Raw genomic sequence first — 22,756 nt, 5'->3', positions numbered from 1 at the left:
CCTGGGAAAAATTTTAAGGAACATCCTTTCCAGAGTAATGACTTGTATGTAAGGCAAAATAAATAACCAAAGCCAAAAATGCGTTTTTGCAATTTTGCATTGCTTTCAACGGTGAAAAATACATTCACCGGAAAATTACATTTTACTACCTTATATGGCCATGTGGTGTGTGAGACATGATCAGAGACATCCTTTTTAATTTATGAAGGAGGGACTCTGAAAGTCACAAAGCCTATTTTTATAGGGCGATCAGGCGGCCCTTACTATTCTTAAAGAGCCAGCAGTCGGCCCTCGCTATTGTTAGAAAGCCATCAGCCGGCTATGCGTTGTTGTTCCCATTATTAACGAGTGGGTCTCTTATACTGTTATTGCGTATGCCGTGACTGCAAGGGCTGCCAAAAATTTGGACGCACCCTAATACCCCTTTGAAGAGACATAGAGGAGGGCCTCAGTAAAGAAAATGTTCCCATTATAAAGGAGTGGGTCTCCTATAGTGGTAATACCCATGCAGTGACTGCAAGGGCTGCCAAAATTTGGGAAAAACCCCAATACCAATTTACAGACACATTGAGGTGGGCCTCAGTAACGACATGTTCCCATTAGAAAGGAGCGGTTCTGCTATACAGTTATAGGGAATGCAGTGAGTACAACGGCTGCCAAAAATTTGGAGGCACTCCAATGCCCCTTGCAAGAGATGTTGTGGAGGGCCTCATTACAAAAAAAGTCCCCATTATTAGGAAGTGGGTCTCCCATACTGTTTGCCTATGCAGTGAATGCATTGCCCCTTGCAAGAGACATAGATACGGTGATATGGTAGATATGGTGGTGATATGGTGGTGGGGGATGAGGATGAGGAGAAGGAGGAGGACAAGAGCAAATAGACAAAATCAGGAAGCGTATACACATGTCTTTCTGTGAAGACAGGTGCATGGGAATAGAGTTAGACCTCCCAAAAAAAGACACTGTATTTGAGTTTGTTACGCTGCTATCATTCGGTGATGTTGAGAAGTCTGGCCCAATCCAGCACTTGTTCATTTTTTATAAGAGTCAGCCTGTCAACATTTTCAGTTGACAGGCGGATGCGCTTATCAGTTATAATTCCACCCGCGGCACTAAAAACCCGCTCTGACAAAACGCTAGCGGCAGGGCAGGCAAGGACCTCCAAGGCATAGAGAGCCAGTTCATTCCACGTGTCCAGCTTGGATACCCAATAATTATAAGGCACAGAGTACCAACGTCCTCCATGAATCCTATCAGAAAGGTACTCCTTCAGCATCTTCCCAAACTTTTCCCTCCTTGTGAGAGTACCCCGCACATCAGGGATTGTGCGATGGTGGGGTCTGAGAATACTGTCCCAGAACTTTGACATTGTCCCCCTGCCTCTGCTGGATTGGATTTGTGTCTCTCTCACCTGTACTCCTTGGTTGTCCAACGAACTGTGACCTCTGCCGCCATCATTTTCAGATGGGAATTTTTTTAATAATTCCGCAACAAGGGCCTTCTGGTACTGACCCATTTTAGGAGACCTGTCCGCCACGGGAATAAGGGATAGAAAGTAGAGTTGGTCTAAAAGTGTCACCAACCAGTAATGACTGTCGCCCAAAATTTGGAGAACGTGAGGGTCACAGGAAAGGCAGCGTAAAATAAACTCAGCCCTGTGTGCCAGACTGCTAACAGGCAAGACATCCATGTCTTCACCAAGAGGATGACTGACCATGCTCTCCTCCTCATCCTCCTCCTCCCTCTCCTCAGGCCATCCACGCTGAACAGATGGTTTGACAGTTGTGCGGGTTGTACCATCTATAGCGCAGGAAACTAGCTCCTGTTCTTTCTCCTCCTCTTCCTCATTGTCACCCAATCCACGTTGGGATGAGATGAGGCTGGGCTGTGTGGAATCACCCTGTATGGTTCCTTGCTCCATCTCATCGTGCTCCGCCTGCAATGCTTCCTCTTTAACCCCTTAAGCCCCGCGGGTGGTTTGCACGTTAATGACCGGGCCAATTTTTACAATTCTGACCACTGTCACTTTATGAGGTAATTACTCTGGAACGCTTCAACGGATCCCCCTGATTCTGAGAATGTTTTTTCGTGACATATTGTACTTCATGATTGTGGAAAAATTTCTTCGATATCACTTGCGTTTATTTGTGAAAAAAATGGAAATTTGGCGAAAATTTTGAAAATTTTGCGATTTTCAAAATTTGAATTTTTAAGCCCTGAAATCAGAGCGATATGTCACACAAAAGAGTTAATAAATAACATTTCCCACATGTCTACTTTACATCAGCACAATTTTGGAACCAACAATTTTTTTTGTTAGGGAGCTATAAGGGTTAAAAGTTGACCAGCGATTTCTCATTTTTCCAACAAAATTTATAAAACCATTTTTTTAGGGACCACATCACATTTGAAGTCACTTTGAGAGGTCTTTATGACAGAAAATACCCAAAAGTGACACCATTCTAAAAACTGCACCCCTCAAGGTGCTCAAAACCACATTCAAGAACTTTATTAACCCTTCAGGTGCTTCACAGGAATTTTTTGAATGTGGAAGAAAAAAATGAACATTTAACTTTTTTCACAAAAATGTTACTTTAGACCCAATTTTTTTTATTTTCACAGGGGTAACAAGAAAAAATGGACCCCAAAATTTGTTGTGCAATTTCCCCTGGGCACGCAGATACCCAATATTTGGGGAAGAAACACTGTTTGGGCGCACGGCAGGGCTCGGAAGGGAAGGAGCGCCATTTGACTTTTTGATTGTAAAATTTGCTTGAATAATTAGCGGACACCATGTTCTGTTTGGAGAGCCCCTGTGTGCCCAAACTTTGGAGCTCCCCCACAAGTGACCCCATTTTGGAAACTAGACCCCCCAAGGCACCTTTCTAGATGCATAGTGAGCACTTGGAACCCCCAGGTGCTTCACAAATTGATTCGTAAAAATGAAAAAGTGAAAAAAAAACACTTTTTCATTTTTACGAATCAATTTGTGAAGCACCTAGGGGTTCCAAGTGCTCACTATGCATCTAGATAGGTGCCTTGGGGGGTCTAGTTTCCAAAATGGGGTCACTTGTGGGGGAGCTCCAATGTTTGGGCACACAGGGACTCTCTAAATGCAACATGGTATCCGCTAACAAATTGAATGGAAAATCGGCTCAAATTGTTAGCGGACACCACATTGCGTTTGGAGAGCCCCTCTGTGCCCAAACTTTGGAGCTCCCCCACAAGTGACCCCATTTTGGAAACTAGACCCCCCAAGGCACCTTTCTAGATGCATAGTGAGCACTTGGAACCCCCAGGTGCTTCACAAATTGATTCGTAATAATGAAAAAGTGAAAAAAAAAACACTTTTTCATTTTTATGAATCAATTTGTGAAGCACCTGGGGTTCCAAGTGCTCACTATGCATCTAGATAGGTGCCTTGGGGGGTCTAGTTTCCAAAATGGGGTCACTTGTGGGGGAGCTCCAATGTTTGGGCACACAGGGACTCTCCAAATGCAACATGATATCCGCTAACAATTTGAGCCGACAATTTGTTAGCGGATATCATGTTGCATTTGGAGAGTCCCTGTGTGCCCAAACATTGGAGCTCCCCCACAAGTGACCCCATTTTGGAAACTAGACCCCCCAAGGCACATTTCTAGATGCATAGTGAGCACTTGGAACCCCAGGTGCTTCACAAATTGATTCATAAAAATGAAAAAGTGTTTTTTTTTTCACTTTTTCATTTTTACGAATCAATTTGTGAAGCACCTGGGGGTTCCAAGTGCTTACTATGCATCTAGATAGGTGCCTTGGGGGGTCTAGTTTCCAAAATGGGGTCACTTGTGGGGGAGCTCCAAAGTTTGGGCACAGAGGGGCTCTCCAAACGCAATGTGGTGTCCGCTAACAATTTGAGCCGATTTTCCATTCAATTTGTTAGCGGATACCATGTTGCATTTAGAGAGTCCCTGTGTGCCCAAACATTGGAGCTCCCCCACAAGTGACCCCATTTTGGAAACTAGACCCCCCAAGGCACCTTTCTAGATGCATAGTGAGCACTTGGAACCCCAGGTGCTTCACAAATTGATTCATAAAAATGAAAAAGTGTTTTTTTTTCACTTTTTCATTTTTACGAATCAATTTGTGAAGCACCTGGGGGTTCCAAGTGCTTACTATGCATCTAGATAGGTGCCTTGGGGGGTCTAGTTTCCAAAATGGGGTCACTTGTGGGGGAGCTCCAATGTTTGGGCACACAGGGGCTCTCCAAACACAACATGGCGTCCGCTAACAATTTGAGCCGATTTTCCATTCAATTTGTTAGCGGACACCATGTCGCGTTTGGAGAGCCCGTGATGTGCCTAAACAGTGGAGCTCCCCCACAAGTGTCCCCATTTTGGAAACTATACCCCTCAAGGATTTTATTAAGGTGTATAGTGAACATTTTGAACCCAGAGGTACGGCACAGAATTTGTTTACATTAGGTCATCATATTGAATAAGTTGTCATTATTCTTGAGCGCAAGTGCTCACTACTTGAGTTTGCATCGGGTACTCAGGTATGCACCATGTACAGCGTGTGCTTGAGTGACATGCTCGAGTCCCTGCTCCGCATGTTTCACGGTTATTAGGCACCCAAAAAAAAACATGCGGGGATCGCTCGTGCATGGCAGGCAATCCCCATAAAGTTTTTTGGCTGCGAAGCATATGGGGCAGAGACTCGAGCATGTCACTCAAATACCCACGATACTCAATGCATACCAGAGCACCCAATGCAAACTCAAGTAGCGAGCACTTGCTCTCAACACTAGTCACCATATCGTCATCTTTTTTTCTTACTTTTGAAAAAAATCCCAACCCCAGCCCTAGCCCTAGCACAACCCTAGCCCTAGCACAACCCTAGCCCCAGCACAACCCTAGCCCCAGCACAACCCTAGCCCCAGCACAACCCTAGCCCCAAACCCAGCCCTAACCCTAGCCCAATCCTAACCCAAGAGTTTATTTTTGACGCCGTTCCTTGTGCGGTATAAGTGATTAGATGACTTTATTCTTCGGGTTGGTGTGATTACAGCAATGCCAGAATCATATGGGGTTTTTATGACTGACAGCTGTCACACACTAAAAGACGCATTTTTTGTAAAATCTAGTTTTTGCATCGCCATATTTTGAGAGCTATAATTTTTCCAGATTTTGGCAGACAGTCATGTGACGGCTCGTTTTTTGCGGGATGACTTGACGTTGTTATTGGTGCCATTTTCAGGCACGTGACATTTTTTGATCGCTTTCTATTCCGATTTTTGGGAGGCAGAATAAACAAAAACCAACAATTCAGGAATTGTTTTTTTTTTTTTTTTTTTATTCTGTTCCGCGTGTGGTAAAATTGATGAGGTAGCTTTATTCTTCGGGTCAGTACGTTTACAGCGGTACCACATTTGTATAATTTTTCTATGTTTTGGCGCTTATACACAATAAAAGCTATTTTATAGAAAAAAATATTTTTTAGCATCGCTTTATTCTGAGAGCTGAAACCTTTTTATTTTTCAGCTGATGGAGCTGTATGGCGGCTTGTTTTTTGTGGGACGAGATGACGTTTTCAGCGGTATCATTTTTATTTATATGCGTCTTTTTGATCGCGTGTTATTCCACTTTTTGTTTGGCGGTATGGTGATAAAGCATTGTTTTTTGCTGCGTTTTTTTTTTTTTTTTTTACCGTGTTCACTGAAGGGGTTAACTAGTGGGACAGTTTTATAGGTCAGGCTGTTCTGGACGCGGCGATACCAAATATGTGTACTTTTATTGTTTTTTTTTTATTTTTTTTATAATAATATTTATTGATGGGTACATTATATTTTTATTTTTGGTGTATTATTTTTTTTATTTTTTTATAATATTTTTGCACATTTTTTTTTTTTTTCCACTTTCAGACAGTTTGTACACCTTATTACTTTGTCCCACTCTGGGACTTTCACTTTTTTTTTTCTGATCGCCTGCATGGCATAGGAATGGAGCACCATCCCTATGCCATGCAGGCTGTCAGAAGTGCACAGTGTTAAGATTGCTTGGAGATGCACTGCGCATGTCCAAGCAATCTTCCTGCTCTCTGGTGACCCGGATGTTGTCATGACGACATCGGGTCGTCATAGCAACACCCGGGAAGCCGCTGCAGTCTGCGCTGGAAGCTGGAAGAGGAGGTGAGTATCGCCGATCACCTCCCCTTGCCCCCGCAATGCCGCGATCGATTTCGATCGACTTCGATCGCAGCATAGCGGGGGTTAATGTGCTGGGAGCGGTGCAGGACCGCTCCCTGCACATAGTACCGGGTGTCAGCTGTGACAATCAGCTGACACCCGGCGGCAATCGCGCCCGCACAGCCTGTGTGCGCGCGCGATCGCCATGACGTACTAATACGGGTCTGGCTCTTAAGTCCCAGGGCACAGACGCGTATTAGTACGTCAAATGTTATTAAGGGGTTAATTGTGAGCAACAAGCTTTTCAGAAAACAGAGAACCGGAATGGTGACACTAATTAAGGCGTCATCGCCGCTCACCATCTTGGTGGAGTCTTCAAAGTTTTGAAGGATGGCACAGATGTCTGACATCCATGTCCACTCCTGAGGTCTTATGTGTCGAGTCTGACCTGAATACCGACAGCCGTGTTGATGTTGGTAATCGGCAACTGCCCTCTGCTGCTCACAAATCCTTCCCAACATCTGCAACGTTGAGTTCCAACCCATGGGGAAATCGCACACCAGTCGGTGAGATGGAAGCTGCAAATGCTGCTGAAGCACGGCAAGGGCGGCGGAAGCTGTAGCTGACTTTCTAAAATGGGCACACGGCCGACGTACTTTGACAAGCAGATCCAGCAGATCCGGGTAGGTTTTGAGAAACCGCTGAACCACAAGGTTAAGCACATGGGCCAGGCATGGTACGTGTGTGAGCTAGCCTCGTTTCAGAGCCGCCACCAGGTTCTGGCCATTGTCACATACGACCATGCCTGGCTGTAGGTTCAGCGGTGTCAGCCACAGATCTGCCTGCTCTTTCAGAGCTGTCCACAACTCTTCAGCGGTGTGTGGTTTGTCACCTAAGCAAATTAGCTTCAGCACAGCCTGTTGCCGCTTGGCTGAGGCAGTGCTTCCGGGTTGTGACTGATGTGGTCATTTCAGAGATGGAGGCTGAAGAGGAGGAGGTGCAGGAACTGTAGAATGTGGGGGCAACCCTGACTGACCCAGGGCCCTCAATCCTCGGCGTCAGGAGGACATGTTCCGTCCCAGGGACCGACTGGGTCCCGGCTTCCACTATATTAACCCAGTGTGCCGTCAGCGAGATGTACCATGAATTCCCATAAGCACTTGTCCATGTGTCCATGGTTAGGTGGACTTTCCCCGTTACCTGCGTTGTTGAGGGCACGGCTAATGTTGTGGGACACATGCTTGTGTAATGCGAGGATGGCACAGCGGGAGACATAGTGACAGCTGAGGACCGAGTACCGAGGGACGGCCGCCGCCATCAGGTTGAGGAAAGCTTCTGTCTCAACAAGCCTAAAAGGCAACATTTTGAGCGCAAGCATTCGTGAGATGTGTGAATTTAGTAGTGTGGCCTGTGGGGCGTTGGCTGCGTATTTGCGCTTGCGTTCCAAGTACTGGGGTAGGGACAACTGCACGCTGTGCTGGGACAAGGACGTGGTTGCTGATGGTGCTAGTTGACAGTGTGTAACGACAGGTGCAGGGCGGGAGGCATCTTAGCATGTGCCATGGACAGGGGATTGGCGTTCACGCACAACAGCGGAAGAAGCAGTGGTGTCACCCGCAGACACAGTTTCTGTACCCTGGCATTCAGCCCACCTAGTTGAGTGTTTTGTTGCCATGTGCCTGATCATGCTGGTGGTGGTCAGGCTGCTAATTTTGCTACCCCTGCTGATGCTGGCCTGGCAGATGGTGCAAATGGCCTTTTTGGGGTTATTGGCAGAGTCTTTAAAAAAGAACCAGACTCGAGAAGAACTAACAGTTGTACTGGCAACTTCTGTCGTGTTGGTGTTACGGGGAACGCTTGGCCGCCTTGTGTCTGCGGCCACCACACTGCTTCTTCCTGCCTGTTGTGGTGCTACACCTCCCTCCCCCTGTGTGCTGCTGTCCTCGCTCGTCCTCGCATGTCCCCCTGCCAGGTTTGGTCAGTGACTAAATCGTCCACCACCTCGTCTTCCAATTCCGCACCCTGGTGGTCCTCCTGACTTTCTGGCAATTGTGTCTCATCATTATCCACCTCTTGTGACAGTAATTGCACTTTCCCACCGTTGCCTTTGTGTGACCGTGGCTGCTCAAATATTTGGGCATCGCTACACGCGTTCTCCTCTTGCCCCACTTGAAGCTGGCCGGGCAAGAGGCCCGAATCTATAAATGGAAAAGTGAACAGCTCTTCGGAGTGTCCAAGTGTGAGATCAGTTGTCTCTGGGCACTTGGCATGGTGGGAGGAAGGAGGATCAGGGTGAGGAATATGCAGTCCAGACTCACGGCTACTGAGACTTGACCGTGTGGAAGACAGGGTGGTGGTGGTGGTGGTGGTGGCAAAGTGACTGGAAGAATTATCTGCTATCCAACCAACAACTTTTTGACACTGCTCTGTGTTCAATAGTAGTGTTCTTCGGTCCCCTAGTAACTGGGACAGGAAGGTCGAGCGACAAGATGTGGGTGTTTGTTGTGACACAGTTTCAGCTTGCCCACGGCCTTGGCCTCTGCATGCACCATCTCGTCCACTTTCCCGTCCCTTGCATCGCGCCGTGCCCATTTTAAAAGGACAATATTTTCCATGTTCGCTACAAATGGCTAGATTTGAACCGCAGTTATATGTGATACGTCTGACGGACACCCATGGTTTTACATAGCGGCCTTGTAGTTTACTATTCTTCACAGCAAGCACGTGTGAATAGCTTCACTGACACACTGCAACAAACTGTAAATGGAGGCCAATATTTTCCACGTTCACTACAAATTTCTTGATTTTTAACGCTGTAATATGGAAAAGATCTGGCTGTATTCTGCAGTGCTAACAAGCAAATGGAGCAGAAAATGGTGTACTCTGGATTGCTTTTTAAGCAAATAATCAGGATTAAGATAAAAAAAAATTAGCCCTGGCCCCTGATATCTGGGACTATGTCTACAAATATCTGTAACAGCAGGATCAGACAGAACGTGCAATGGACCCTCTTGTGCTGTATGCACTGCCACAAACCCTGCCTGCCTTGCTTTTTAAGCAAATAATCAGGATTAAGATAAAAAAAAAATTAGCACTGGACCCTGATATCTGAGGCTATATCTACAGATATCTGTAACAGCAGTAGCAGACAGAATGTGCAATGGACACTATTGTGCTGTGCAGTGTTCACAAATTTCTTTGCCTGCCTAAGTCCTGCTATCACCACTGAATATATGCAGCTGGATTAGTCCTCAGAAGGACTGTTAGTTCAGATGGATATATAGATATGTTGTGGAATACCTACACAAACTAATAAACAAGCAAATCTCTCCCTGACTCAGCAGCAGCTCTCCCTACTCTGCCTGTTTCCGGGGTAGACTGTGACGAGACTAGCGTCACCGGGTCTTAAATAGACCCGATGACACTATGCGGCCAGCCAATCACTGGAATGCCACAACCAACATGGCTACGGCATTACAGTGCATGGCAAGCAATTCCTGTATGTTTATTGGCTTTCTAAAGAGCGCCAAACATGCAGGGAGGAGACACGAGCTCCTGCCCGAGCAACCCGTGAATACTCACCGAGCTTGTCGAACACCGTGATGCTCGGGCGAGTACCGAGTAGTGGCGAACACGTTCGCTCATCACTTATATTTAATCTATCTCCCTCTCTCTCTTTTTAGGGAGACGAGGAGCCAGCATAAAGAGTGGGGGGAAAAAAACTACCGGGCACAAGTGTAACATATGTAGCAAGAAGCTCTCTTCTGACCATAAAAAACCTCTATGCCAGAAGTGCACGGAAAAAATGTAAAACAGGAACAACCTTCTATGATGGAAGAAGTAAGGGGGATGGTCCGTCAAGAAATTCAATCATCCCTAGCCTCCTTCTATAAAACCTTCTCTCGGCCTGGGGGTCCGCCTTCTGCTAAAAAGAGGAAGTACGACCCTAAAGATTCATCTGACTCAGACGCAGATATATATATACCAGATGAATGGTTAGAAGAAGGAGAATTAAATACGAGCCAATATTCAGAGGAAGATAAAAAATATTATTTCTCTTCTGAAGATATGGAGGAACTATTAACAGCCGTAAGAAATATGATGGAAGTGGAAGTAAAAAAGAAGACTCGGTCGGTGCAGGATGAAATGTTTGGAGGACTAAAGTCCAGAAGGAAATTAGTGTTTACGATTCATGATAACATTCAAAGTTTGATAACAGACGAATGGGAGTATCCTGAATAAAGACTGAGTATCCCAGGAGAAATGAAGAACCGGTATCCCCTAGATGAAGACATTGCAAAATACTGGACTGGAATTCCAAAAGTGGATATACAAGTGGCGAAAGTAGGGAAAAAGACGGCGCTACCTTTTGAGGATTCATCTCACCTTAGAGATCAAATGGACCGGAAATCGGACAGCTTATTAAGGAAATCCTGAGAAACATCCTCAACGTTATTGAATACTAACATTCTCGATGGGGTTTCTAGCTGATGCTTCGGCAGAATCAGTTAGGATGGCAGCCAGATCCCTGGTCTTATCCAATTCGGTGAGAAAATTGGGTCACTGGAGTTATCCGAAAGGGGGAAGAGGAAAAAACATCTTCCAAAACCAGCGACAGGAAAGGCCATGACGCTATGCACGTAGGAGGCAGAATTGCTCACACTCTCCCTCAGTGGCAACAAATATCCTCAGATCAGAGAATTCTACAAACGGTCGGGGTGGGAGCAGAAATAGAGTTTTCTTCACATCCTCCTCAGAGACTAGAGATAACATCTCTATCAGCCCCAAATCTGCAAAAGATCCTATTAACAGAACTTCAAGATCTACAGATCTACAAGAATCTGGGGTTGTATCACCATTACCTAGTGGGGAACAAGGAAAAGGTCATTACTCTAGACTTTTCCTCATAAAAAAGCCCTCAGGGGCCTACAGAATAATTCTGAATCTGAAACGGTTGAATCTATAAGATCGATAAGAATGGAATCTATATGATCTGTGGTTCCTTTAGTAGGCAAGGGGTTCGTCATGGCAACCACAGACCTGCAAGAGGCGTACTATCACGTGCCTATACATTCATCTTACTGGAAATTTTTAAGGTTTGCAGTCAAACAGGGGCGAAATATAATACATTTCCAATTCAACATCCTGCCCTTTGAGATTTCGTCAACCCCCCAACTTTTCACAAAGCTCATGGCGGAGGTGGTAGCATTCATAAGAAATCAAGGTATCTCTATCATCCCATACCTAGACGATTTCCTGGTAATGGCCTACTCGGTTCCTCAACTCAAACAAGATCTGCAGTCTACCCTCCACATCCTGGAATCTTTGGGTTGGCTGGTAAACCGAGAAAAATCGGATCTAATCCCGTCTATCAGGAAAACTTTCCTGGGGATCCTGTTAGATTCACAAAGGCAAACCTCGTTTCTACCCAGGGAGAAGCAGAAACAGTTGAGAGAAAAGGTCTATGCTCTGAAAAACAGAAAACGGTCTCCATACGGTTTGCGATGTCAGTCTTAGAATCCATGACCTCCTGCATTCAAGCTGTCCCATGGGCTCAGGCCCACAGAAGACTTCTACAGAATTACATTCTTTCTTGTTGGGACAGATCACCGGGGTCTCTAATAAGCAATAACCACCTTCCAGATCGGATAAAGATATCCTTAGATTGGTGGCTGAATTAAGAGAACTTAAAGAGTGGAAAGTCATGGACGCAGCTTCCTCTAATATCAGTAAGGACGGATGCGAGCAAAAGAGGCTGGGGAGCTGTAATCTCCCAAACAATGTTTCAAGGAATCTGGCCTTCAGAGATTGCTCATCAGTCCTCAAACTTCAGGGAGCTAAAGGCGGTGGAAGAGACCCTCAAAGCAGCAGTATATTTGGACAACATAATGACAGTGGCCCACTTAAGACATTAGGGGAGCACGAGATACAAAAAGCTGCAGCAGATCTCAACAAGAATCTTCACCTGGGCAGAACATCATCTTCTCTCCCTGTCAGCCCTTCACGTAAAGGATTCCGACAACTCCCAGGCAGATTTCTTGAGCAGAAGGGATATATATCGGGGGGAATGGAGCCTGAACACAGATGTATTCCATATGCTGGCAGAAAGATGGGGTTATCCGGAAGTGGATCTATTTGCGAATCAACAAAATGCAAAAGTGAGACGATTCTTCTCCCTGGATCCCAAAGACGCTTCGGTAGGGATAGACGCTTTCGCCCATCCTTGGGAAGCCGATCTCGCCTACGCATTTCTGCCAATCACATTACTACCGAGATTATTACAAAAGATCAGCACAGAAAGAGTCAAGACAATCATCATAGCTCCAAATTGGCCAAAAAGAGGATGGTTTGGGACTCTGAACAGCCTAAAGATAGAAGGGCCTATACTTCTTCCTCCAGTCCACAACATACTACATTAGGGCCCGATCATACATCCGGACCCTCAGAGCCTAAGTCTAGAGGCCTGGCTTTTGAAGCCTCAATCTTAACAGACAGAGGTCTCTCAGAAGGGGTGATCCAGATCCTCCAGAAAAGCAGGAAGCCAGTCACTAATTCTATATATGCTAAGATCTGGAAGACTTTTAGGTTATGGTACGGTTCTCATCCACCAGACCCATTCCATCCAGATATAGCCAAAATTCTGGATTTCCTACAGGAAGGCTTGTCAAAGGGACTACGTCCAAATACCCTCAAAGTTCAGATATCAGCCCTGAGTTCTTACTTTGATAAAGATCTATCAAACCACAGATGGAATAAAAGATTCATGACATCCGCCCCCAGAATAAATCCTACAAGAGCAAAAACAGTCCCTCCCTGGGATCTGAATGTTGTACTTAAAGGACTTACTATGCAACCCTTTGAACCAATCCTAGAGATACAAATGGATAAACTGTGTTGGAAATCTGCCTTTCTGATAGCCATAAAAACGGCTAGGAGAGTAGGTTGATCCAAGCACTCTTCATCAGAGAACCCTATCTGAAGATTGCAGAAGATAGGATCGTTTTCCAGCTGGAACCTTCATTTCTTCCAAAAGTTGTAACAGACTTTCATAGGTCCCAACCTATAATCTTCCCTTCTTTTTGTCAAAATCCTTCAAACAGTGGAGAAGAAGTATTCCATATCCTGGATGTCAGGAGGATTATTCTACATCACTTACAGCAAACCCAGACATGGAGGTAAAGATCAAAATCTCTTTGTCGAATATGGTGGTCCCAACAAAGGGAAGAAGATATCCAAAAATACAATGGCAAATTGGATCAAGAAAACTATCTGTGAAGCATACAATACTCAGGGGTTAACTCCTCCAGAATCCTTAAAGGCGCATTATACCAGAGCGATGTCTGCCTCCTGGGCTTAGAGAGCGAGTGCATCAGTCGAGCAGATCTGGTCATCAGTCCATACCTTTACAAGACATTATCGTTTAGATTTAGCGGCTAATAGTGATCTAGCCTTTGGAAGGAAAGTCCTTCAAGCTGTTGTCCCTCCCTAAAACATTATTCTTTGGTACTACTCCTAGGGTGCTGTCATGGAAGGGATTGGAGAAAATTCATATTGCGTGGTCCTTTAGAAAAACGCTGAGGATGATGGTGGGGAGGAGCTATTTAACCTCTTGTGTTTCCTGTCCCTAATTAGGATGGGGAGGCGACCTCCTAGGGTGCTGTCATGTAGGGTCTTAGAAACCGAATTACCAGTAAGTCTAATTCTATTTTCTGGAATGACAGATTGTAAAAATGAAAAAAAAAAACAACATAATACTCATGGGAGCAGCAGGAATTAAATAAGCACGAAAACTGGCCACTCCTGACCAGGTGACAGATCTTCTTAAAAGCATACCTGTAATTTCAGGTAACTTTTGATAACAAACTGTTAAGTGTGTCTCCATGCAGAATAACACTATTTCCGTCCATTATGTGACTTGTATCTGGGGTTGACAACCTACTTTTACAGTTTTTTTCTGGATAACTGAACAAAAAAAACATGGACGGCCCTAAATTTTTCCAAACATAAACTACACCCCTTTCAAAAATCACGCCTCCATGTCACACCCTCAACATAATGGCTAAGAACCATAAAAAAAAACCCTAAATTAAAAGGATAGATTACATAGAGTGTATATAGCGTTAGGACGATGTATTCACTGTGAGGTATACTGTGAAGTTGTATATAGACATTGTCATTACAGCTCTAGATGTGACTGGAGTATTAGGTATGATATAACAGCAGAATTGTGACTGCAGCTTCGGAAGTGACTGGAGTATAAGACATGATGAAACAGAATAGTGACTGCAGCTCTTGAGGTGACTGGATTATAAGACCTGGTAACAGCATAATATTGACTGCAGCTCTGGATGTGACTGGAGTATAAAACATGATGTGACAGCAGAATTGTAAATGCAGCTCTAGATGTGATTGGAATATAAGATTTTATGTAACAGCAGATATGTCAGCCTCTATTGTCCCAGAATCACAGGGGCTCCTGATAGACAATGGGGCCACCTTGTAATATAATTATCAGCTGATGAGGAGTAGATCATCCAGACCAGAATAGAAGACGTCTCATCCATTTCTAGGGTTGTCCCCAGATTTCCTTGCTTTATGGAAGTAATGACATATAATCACAATGACTCAAGCTTTATAATAAATCATTACACCCAACTTCATAAAGCAAGTGCAGAACGTTCATAATCTGTGAACACAACTATAGAGTTTAAAGGAAAACAAGCTCGGAGATCGGCTGTAATAGGAGTGATAGTGGTCAGCGCATGAAAGAAAACCGCACTACAGTGACTGTCAATCACTGTTCCTTCTTGCGTCCCACTTGTTTCCTGGCTCATCAGTCTGACTTTCAGGGTGTCTGTACTGTCCATGTCAGCTCATGCAAAGTACAAGCTTTGATAAAGTCTTGTTTTTGAGGACCTGTCCATATATCCTGCATTTTTATACCAGTTTCCCTCTGCAAGCTTTAGCTTTACTTTTCAGTTGTCTCTGAGCTGGTGAGTGGAGACTGGCTGCTATGATGTCTCCCGTACACAGCACACACAGACCTGAGGGATTCTTGTGGCCACCATCCTCCCATATTGAGAATCTTTGTAGTATCTTCAAGGAAAAGATCTATGAGGGTGGGAGGCCGTTCACATCAAAACAGCAGCTGTGGGAGGATATTCTGCCATCCTCTAAATAAATGAATGCAGAAACTATCCAAAAACTCACAAGTTCAATAGATGCCAGAATTGTGAAGGTGACATCAAAGAAGGGGTCCTGTGTTAACATGTAAATTGAGCCGTTAAGATGTTTTTGATTGTAAAAGCTTTTGATTTCAGTAACGGTGACCTCTTAATGCTGCAAATTCAACAAATGACCATTTTCAGTTCTTTACAACCTATAAGATATTAGGAAACTCTGTTGTGCAGAATAATTTGGAACACTATGTTGTGATTTTTTTTGGGGGGTTTTGAAAAAAATCCTGTTACCATTCGGAGGTTTGTCCAATAAAATGTGATTTATCATCTAACGATTGATGATTTGAACATTATACCGACGCATTTGCATTGACCATTTAGGAAAATCTGAGAAAAATAGCATTTGCGTAATAATTTGGAACGCGGTATATATTTTGTCCATGTGTGATGCTTTTTTATATTAGTGACATTTTTCTTTTCCTGAAGTCTGTTAGGTACACAGGAAAGAAGACTATTGAAGCATTCACAGATTTCTTGGAACTTGAGTTGAGATCTTCAAATATGGAAGAAAAGGTAAACTATTATTTTACTGATTTACTGTAGGTGACCACAGCGGCAAAATTAACTCCTTTTTGTAGGGCTGCCGTGCAGGAATGAGGAAACATAAAATCACACGGCAGGAGTTTTGAAGACCTTAATCCCATTATTTATGTCATCTGAACCCAATCCTTGTACTTATAGTGTATTACATAGATGGGAAGATCAAGTTCTAAATTTATGCAACCCATTTCCTCGTTCTCTGCACGGCAGCGCGACAAAAGGAGGGGTTGTCTATTCTGTGTTCATTGTAATTTGGATAATGGGATATGACGCGCCCCTGGGCCTGCTGTGTCGTGCGGCATCGCGCGCACGGGGGCTTACCCGGAGCCGGATCAGATGGGGGTAGTAGTCTCGTGGCGGTGACCCGGTCCGTGCCCAGGGAGTCAAACTGAGCAGCAGTCTTTAGCAGTAGATGTTAGAATGTTCGACTATGCCACCCGTTGAATGCGGCTATGAAGCCGCCGCTGCAGGGCAGACCGCTGAGGCCGGTGGTAAGGTTGTGCAGCGTAGCTGGTAGAACCCCCAACGGGAGGGGTATGACCTCAGGGCAGCAGATGTGGAAGATAGTGGTAGTGATGGTGCAGCAAGGAAGCTCAGAGACGTGTGGTGCAGTTTCAAGGCTTTTACTCACAGGTGTTGCTCCGGTCACTTCGGCCAGCAGTGACCACCCGAGCCGTGCTGCGTCCACCAGGTGCGGGACTCGGCCAACCCCCAGGCAGTTCCAGAGCGTGGTCCCAAGCTCCCCTCTATTCCTTCCTACGGGCCGTCCTCACCAGGGACCCACCTTTGTCCGGCTCCCTCGGGTCTTTTGGTGGCGAAACCTTTCCCGGCTTCCCTGACCCTATGCGTGGTTTGCCTTCCTGGTGGATATGGTGAGGGGTCGCGCCAAAACTTGTCCACGACCTCCGGTTCCTGGCTAAGGATGTTTAGCCTCTACCAGTTTGGGATCCGTTACCCTCTTCTGCCAACCCTTCACCCGTTAACTTGTTCTCTTGTGGGATCTCAGGGTTCCCTCTATTCTTACGTCTCTGGGCCTTTCTTGGTGCTTCTGTTCCTCCTCTCTGTGCTTCAGGCCTGGCTCTGGAGCTGGGCCCAGACGGAGCCACAGCTCCCCCTCAGCCCTCTCTGGCTGAGCTCCTCTCTGAACAGACCCTCCTCTGAACAGGACCTTGTCTAAAGATGGTGCCCACCTCTTATACTCCCTCTGACACCCGAGCCCAGGTGACTAGCACCCAATGGGCTCCTTCCTATGCCCAGAGTCCCTCCCCTGACTGCTCCTACACTACTGGGATGTTCCTCCCCCCCTCCCACTCCAGCCAGGGACAGACGCTGTCGTACCTGCACATCTATCTGGTGGGAGTACCGTTGTTCTGTCCCCCGGAAATGGGATGAGTGTAGTGCATGCAACTAACTGAGCTCGGTCCCACACTCCATCCTTACCCGGGAGTGGAATACCACACCTCTGGTTTGAGGTGCAATACCCCTGTAGTAGCCGAGTCCTCGGGGTGCTACATTCCCCCCTGGTAAACCACAGCACGTCCTCGGGCTGTAAAAGAATAAAACAAAACATACAAAAAATTTTTTTTTTTTAAAGTGCACTTACATATAAAATATATCAACCCTTTTTTTTTTTTTTGCATAATATAAAACCTTTTCATATAAAACATTCTTAACTAATACGTCCGTGATCCCTGGCCACCGTGCAACTTGTGACCAGGTAAGTGCAACAGTCACTAGAGAAAAACAGTTCTTTATAAAACCAGAAGGGGGCGCTTTAGGAAGCGCAACTATTTACAGGGTATGGCCGCTCTCAGTCCTCGGCCAGTGGGGATAGGGGAATGGCTGCTCACAGTCCTCAGCCTGGTAATGGATGGGGCACACAGGAAACAGTTCTTTTAAACAGTCCCACACTAGTCCCAACGGGGACCACACTCCAATTAGCAACAACTTAGGTACTCCTACGGGTAACTATATACAGTTCCTGGCTTATGCCACTTCCCTTCAGTAGCGGTATCCTCTCCTTGGCTCCTCCTGAGGGTAGTCTTCAGACCCGTCCGGGTCCTCTTGATCTTCCTCATACCGCAACTCCTCCTCCGTCAACCGGTGCACGTGAAGGGCGTATGGTCCTTTGGCACACTGGTGCCGGGTGAAGGTAACCTCATCACCCGGGTAGAGGTCACGTCCTCGGTGTCCCTCCGGCAGGTGGCTCTCAACATCCCTGCGGGTAACAAAGACATCGCCGGGGGTTCTGTGATCCCGGATAAAGCCCCAGCCGTGCTCCATTTGAAACTTTATTACAGTCCCGGTGGCGCGGGGACCGTGGGCCGCACGGCGGTTTCGTCGGGTCCGGCTTTTCTGCTCCGCGCTTTGGACCTGCAGCCGCTCCTCGCGGACCCGCCTCTCTCGCCGTTCCCTCTGAAAGACTTCCAGTTGTTGTCGGCAACACTCCTCACGTTGGGCTGCGGCCGCCCGTGTCTCTTGGGTGAACCCCATGAGGTTTTCACCGGTGGGGTCCCATGCAAATTGGGCCTCCTCCAGCGGGAGCGGAACAATTTTGGCGGGTGCCGGAGCCGGGATCAGAGGCTCACACAGAGGCCATTCCTTCCGGAGTCGGGGGTTGACGTACTCCGGTGGCCAAATGAAAGGCAGCCCGTCCGGGCTAGTGTGCTGTGCGAATAGATCTTCACCCAGGGGCAGCATTGTGGAAGTTGAGGGCACTGGAGGGGCAGCGGCGCCCGGATTCACCAGGCCTTGCGACCAGGACGATGGCGCTGTGGAGGTAGAGGGCGCTGTGGAGACTGCGGCGCCCGGGGGTACTCGGCCCTGCGACCAGGCCGGGGGCACTTCCTCTTTTGCCGCGCTCAGGGTCAAGGGGCGTGGCGTAACAGAGGGCACGACCGCGGCTCCTGCCGCTTGAGGCCTAGTTGGAAGCAGCGGCGGTGCGGCAACGGGTGCGGTAAGTGGAACTTCGGGCTCTGCGACGGGGAGCTGGGGCAGGCTTGCGGCTACGGGGCACGGGGTGATGACGTCCCCATTACCTGCTTCCATCTCTGCGGCTCCCTCCGCGGCGTCGTCTCCGGCCTCCGTTCCTCCTGCACCATCCTCAGGGGCAGACACGCTCCACGTTGCGGGTGGCATCCTCTGCTGGCGGGTTCCAGCCTGCTGGACCATCTCTCTCCTCCACTCGGCCAGCGCTTCTTGCTGTACCCGGGCCATCTTCCGGGCCAAGGCCTCCAGCGCGGTCTGTGCACGCTCCCGATTTCTGGGGAGCTGTGCCAGGATCTCCACCAGGCCTTCTGGGGTGGCAGCCTGCAACAGGTTCCGGACCACAGGGTCGGTGCTGATTGACTCTTCCTCCATCTCCGGGTGCGATCTGTCCAGACTCCTCCAGGCCGCACCCATCTTCTTGGTTTTGTTCTGTATCCGCCCCCATTGAGGGTGGTCCCGGGGCAACTTAGTGATTGTCAGTTCCAGGGGCAGCCCTCTCACACTGATGGACATTTCTATCATTGCAGTCTCTGCTGGTGGGGGCGGTTTCCGCTTTTGGCGCCATTCCTGGACCTGGCCCACGATGGGAGGTGGCCTCTTGCCACCCTCTGGCACGCCCATAATGGAGTCCGCTCTGCCAGGGCGGGAAATCGTCTCAGATGGCGGGAATCGTCTCCTTATGGCGGGAAACTCCGTGGATGGCGGGAAAAGGCTGCAGATGGCGGGCAAACGGCGGGAAACGATCCGAGATGGCGTCCGATGGCGGGGACCCTCCGGAATTGGCGGGAGACTCCTTTTTACGGTAAATATTAACTTTTCTTCAGGCACGCAGTACCCGGTGGTTGCGGGCACGTAATCCTGCCGACTACGCCAAAGTTGACGCGCCCCTGGGCCTGCTGTGTCGTGCGGCATCGCGCGCACGGGGGCTTACCCGGAGCCGGATCAGATGGGGGTAGTAGTCTCGTGGCGGTGACCCGGTCCGTGCCCAGGGAGTCAAACTGAGCGGCAGTCTTTAGCAGTAGATGTTAGAATGTTCGACTACGCCACCCGTTGAATGCGGCTATGAAGCCGCCGCTGCAGGGCAGACCGCTGAGGCCGGTGGTAAGGTTGTGCAGCGTAGCTGGTAGAACCCCCAACGGGAGGGGTATGACCTCAGGGCAGCAGATGTGGAAGATAGTGGTAGTGATGGTGCAGCAAGGAAGCTCAGAGACGTGTGGTGCAGTTTCAAGGCTTTTACTCACAGGTGTTGCTCCGGTCACTTCGGCCAGCAGTGACCACCCGAGCCGTGCTGCGTCCACCAGGTGCGGGACTCGGCCAACCCCCAGGCAGTTCCAGAGCGTGGTCCCAAGCTCCCCTCTATTCCTTCCTACGGGCCGTCCTCACCAGGGACCCACCTTTGTCCGGCTCCCTCGGGTCTTTTGGTGGCGAAACCTTTCCCGGCTTCCCTGACCCTATGCGTGGTTTGCCTTCCTGGTGGATATGGTGAGGGGTCGCGCCAAAACTTGTCCACGACCTCCGGTTCCTGGCTAAGGATGTTTAGCCTCTACCAGTTTGGGATCCGTTACCCTCTTCTGCCAACCCTTCACCCGTTAACTTGTTCTCTTGTGGGATCTCAGGGTTCCCTCTATTCTTACGTCTCTGGGCCTTTCTTGGTGCTTCTGTTCCTCCTCTCTGTGCTTCAGGCCTGGCTCTGGAGCTGGGCCCAGACGGAGCCACAGCTCCCCCTCAGCCCTCTCTGGCTGAGCTCCTCTCTGAACAGACCCTCCTCTGAACAGGACCTTGTCTAAAGATGGTGCCCACCTCTTATACTCCCTCTGACACCCGAGCCCAGGTGACTAGCACCCAATGGGCTCCTTCCTATGCCCAGAGTCCCTCCCCTGACTGCTCCTACACTACTGGGATGTTCCTCCCCCCCTCCCACTCCAGCCAGGGACAGACGCTGTCGTACCTGCACATCTATCTGGTGGGAGTACCGTTGTTCTGTCCCCCGGAAATGGGATGAGTGTAGTGCATGCAACTAACTGAGCTCGGTCCCACACTCCATCCTTACCCGGGAGTGGAATACCACACCTCTGGTTTGAGGTGCAATACCCCTGTAGCAGCCGAGTCCTCGGGGTGCTACAGATACACCACCCTGTCGCTACCAGATCATAACTTTCTGAGCCTGCAGCTGTGAAAATTTCCAGCCAAAAGAGTCTAAAAGTCATAATATTGTTTTGTGTGCTACAAATGGATGACTTAAAGGGGTTTTCTCACAAACAAAAGTACATTTTAATCAATAGATCTTATAATAATAATAATTTCCACAATTGAATGTGTTTAAAAAAAAAATGTTCCTGTGCTGAGATAATCTTATAAATGTGCCCCTGCTGTGTACTGTGTAATGGCTGTGTCTGACCGTACAGGGACATAGTCTGATCATACCACATCTCCTGGGCAGGAGAGGACGCAAAAGAGACTATACAGACATTACAGCAGAGGATCACAGCTGATTCTTTTTGTGGGGTAAAACGTTTCACAGCCTGCTTTTCAGCAATGTTTTACCTCACAGCAAGAATCAGCTGTGATCCCCTGCTGTAATGTCTGTATACTCTTTTGCTTCCTCCCCTGCCCAGGAGATGTGGTAATGGAGGAACAGACTGGTCATGTAAAGGTATTGCTGGACCTGTCCTCGAAAGAGCGACATCAACATATAAATAGTTTGGGTGGTGAAATCCTGCTGACAGATTCCTTTTGAACCAATCATCAGACGTACACAGTTTTTTTTAATATTCTTTAAAATCACATGCCATACATGGTTAGTTTAGGAAGAACATGTCTGTAGCTGAAGAGCAGAAAGTGTGCGAGGGGCTAAATTTTAGGAAGGAAAATTTGCATGGAGCAAATGTTAAATCTGACAAATTCTCTAAAAGAAAAAAATAAAATTCTGCATACACAGTAGCTGTATTTCACCGTAGACTTTCATATGTGCAATATTATGGCACCATAAAGGTTTTACAAAGCTGTAGTTCAGCCATGTGCATGAGACCTAAATGTGTACGCTGCCATACTGAATTATATCCATACGTGTATTACCCCAGAGGATCACTCCACTACTCCATTGCAGTACATTTCCAAGCGTTTCTTCAGCTTACAAATAAGACCCCAATAACTGTTATCATCGTGGACTGGACAAGGCATCAGCTGACAATCCTACGAATCTACGATCTTAATGTTTTTGCTCTTCTGTCCATTTCAGGAAACATCTTCATCAACAAAGACATCAAATGAAGACAACGAAAAGCAAGAGAAAGAAGAACTGTAAAAGCTGACGCAACATCTGTCCGTGAGGCCAACTCTTCCAAGAAAACTCTACATTATATGGCTTCTATTTTACTGAATAAATGGTTTGTCCAACACTTCAAATCCCTGATTCCTTCCTGTGAGTCTACGTTTGTTGGTATTTTTGATCATATGTTGCTGTAGGGGTCAATGTCGTTGCAGTAGGAACAAGTCCTGTGGACCCCTCAACACATCGATGACTGTATCCAGTTTAAGACCGAACCGGGGCACGGAAGCCAGATGTAGCTTGTCCCACCATTCACCCTTAGATGCCATTTCTGAACTTTCCTGGGCCACACACAGCTCAGGTCACAAGGCAGAAAAAATGTGTGACCTTCACTACACTGGTGGATGCCACATGAAATGGGAGTAAGGTGAGTATTCGATTCTATTTTTTTTTTTTTCATTTGATTTTTGGGGGCCACTATTGCAGTAGGGAGCCATGATACTCTCGTCGGCCACTCTCGTGGGAACGTTATTTACCCAATGTAAAATTTTGTGG

General features: G+C 47.2%; 1 protein-coding gene across 1 annotated transcript in view; it reads left to right on the top strand.

Moving 5' to 3' along the window:
• Positions 1–22,338, top strand: part of PDILT (protein disulfide isomerase like, testis expressed) — a 65,968-nt gene extending 43,630 nt beyond the window's left edge. Inside the window, exons 10-11 of the mRNA XM_073645784.1 lie at positions 15,832–15,918; positions 22,172–22,338. Of these exons, the coding sequence (XP_073501885.1) occupies positions 15,832–15,918; positions 22,172–22,237 (153 nt within the window). The 3' untranslated portion in view covers positions 22,238–22,338. The remainder of the gene's footprint in view (positions 1–15,831; positions 15,919–22,171) is intronic.
• Positions 22,339–22,756: the final 418 nt, after the last annotated feature.

Source organism: Phyllobates terribilis, unplaced genomic scaffold (genome assembly GCF_046119375.1).
Source record: "Phyllobates terribilis strain yellow unplaced genomic scaffold, ASM4611937v1 Scaffold_9__5_contigs__length_417890890, whole genome shotgun sequence".
Lineage (NCBI taxonomy): Eukaryota > Metazoa > Chordata > Amphibia > Anura > Dendrobatidae > Phyllobates > Phyllobates terribilis.
The sequence above is the reverse complement of the archived record's forward strand: the minus strand, read 5'-3'. Positions and strand labels throughout refer to the sequence as shown.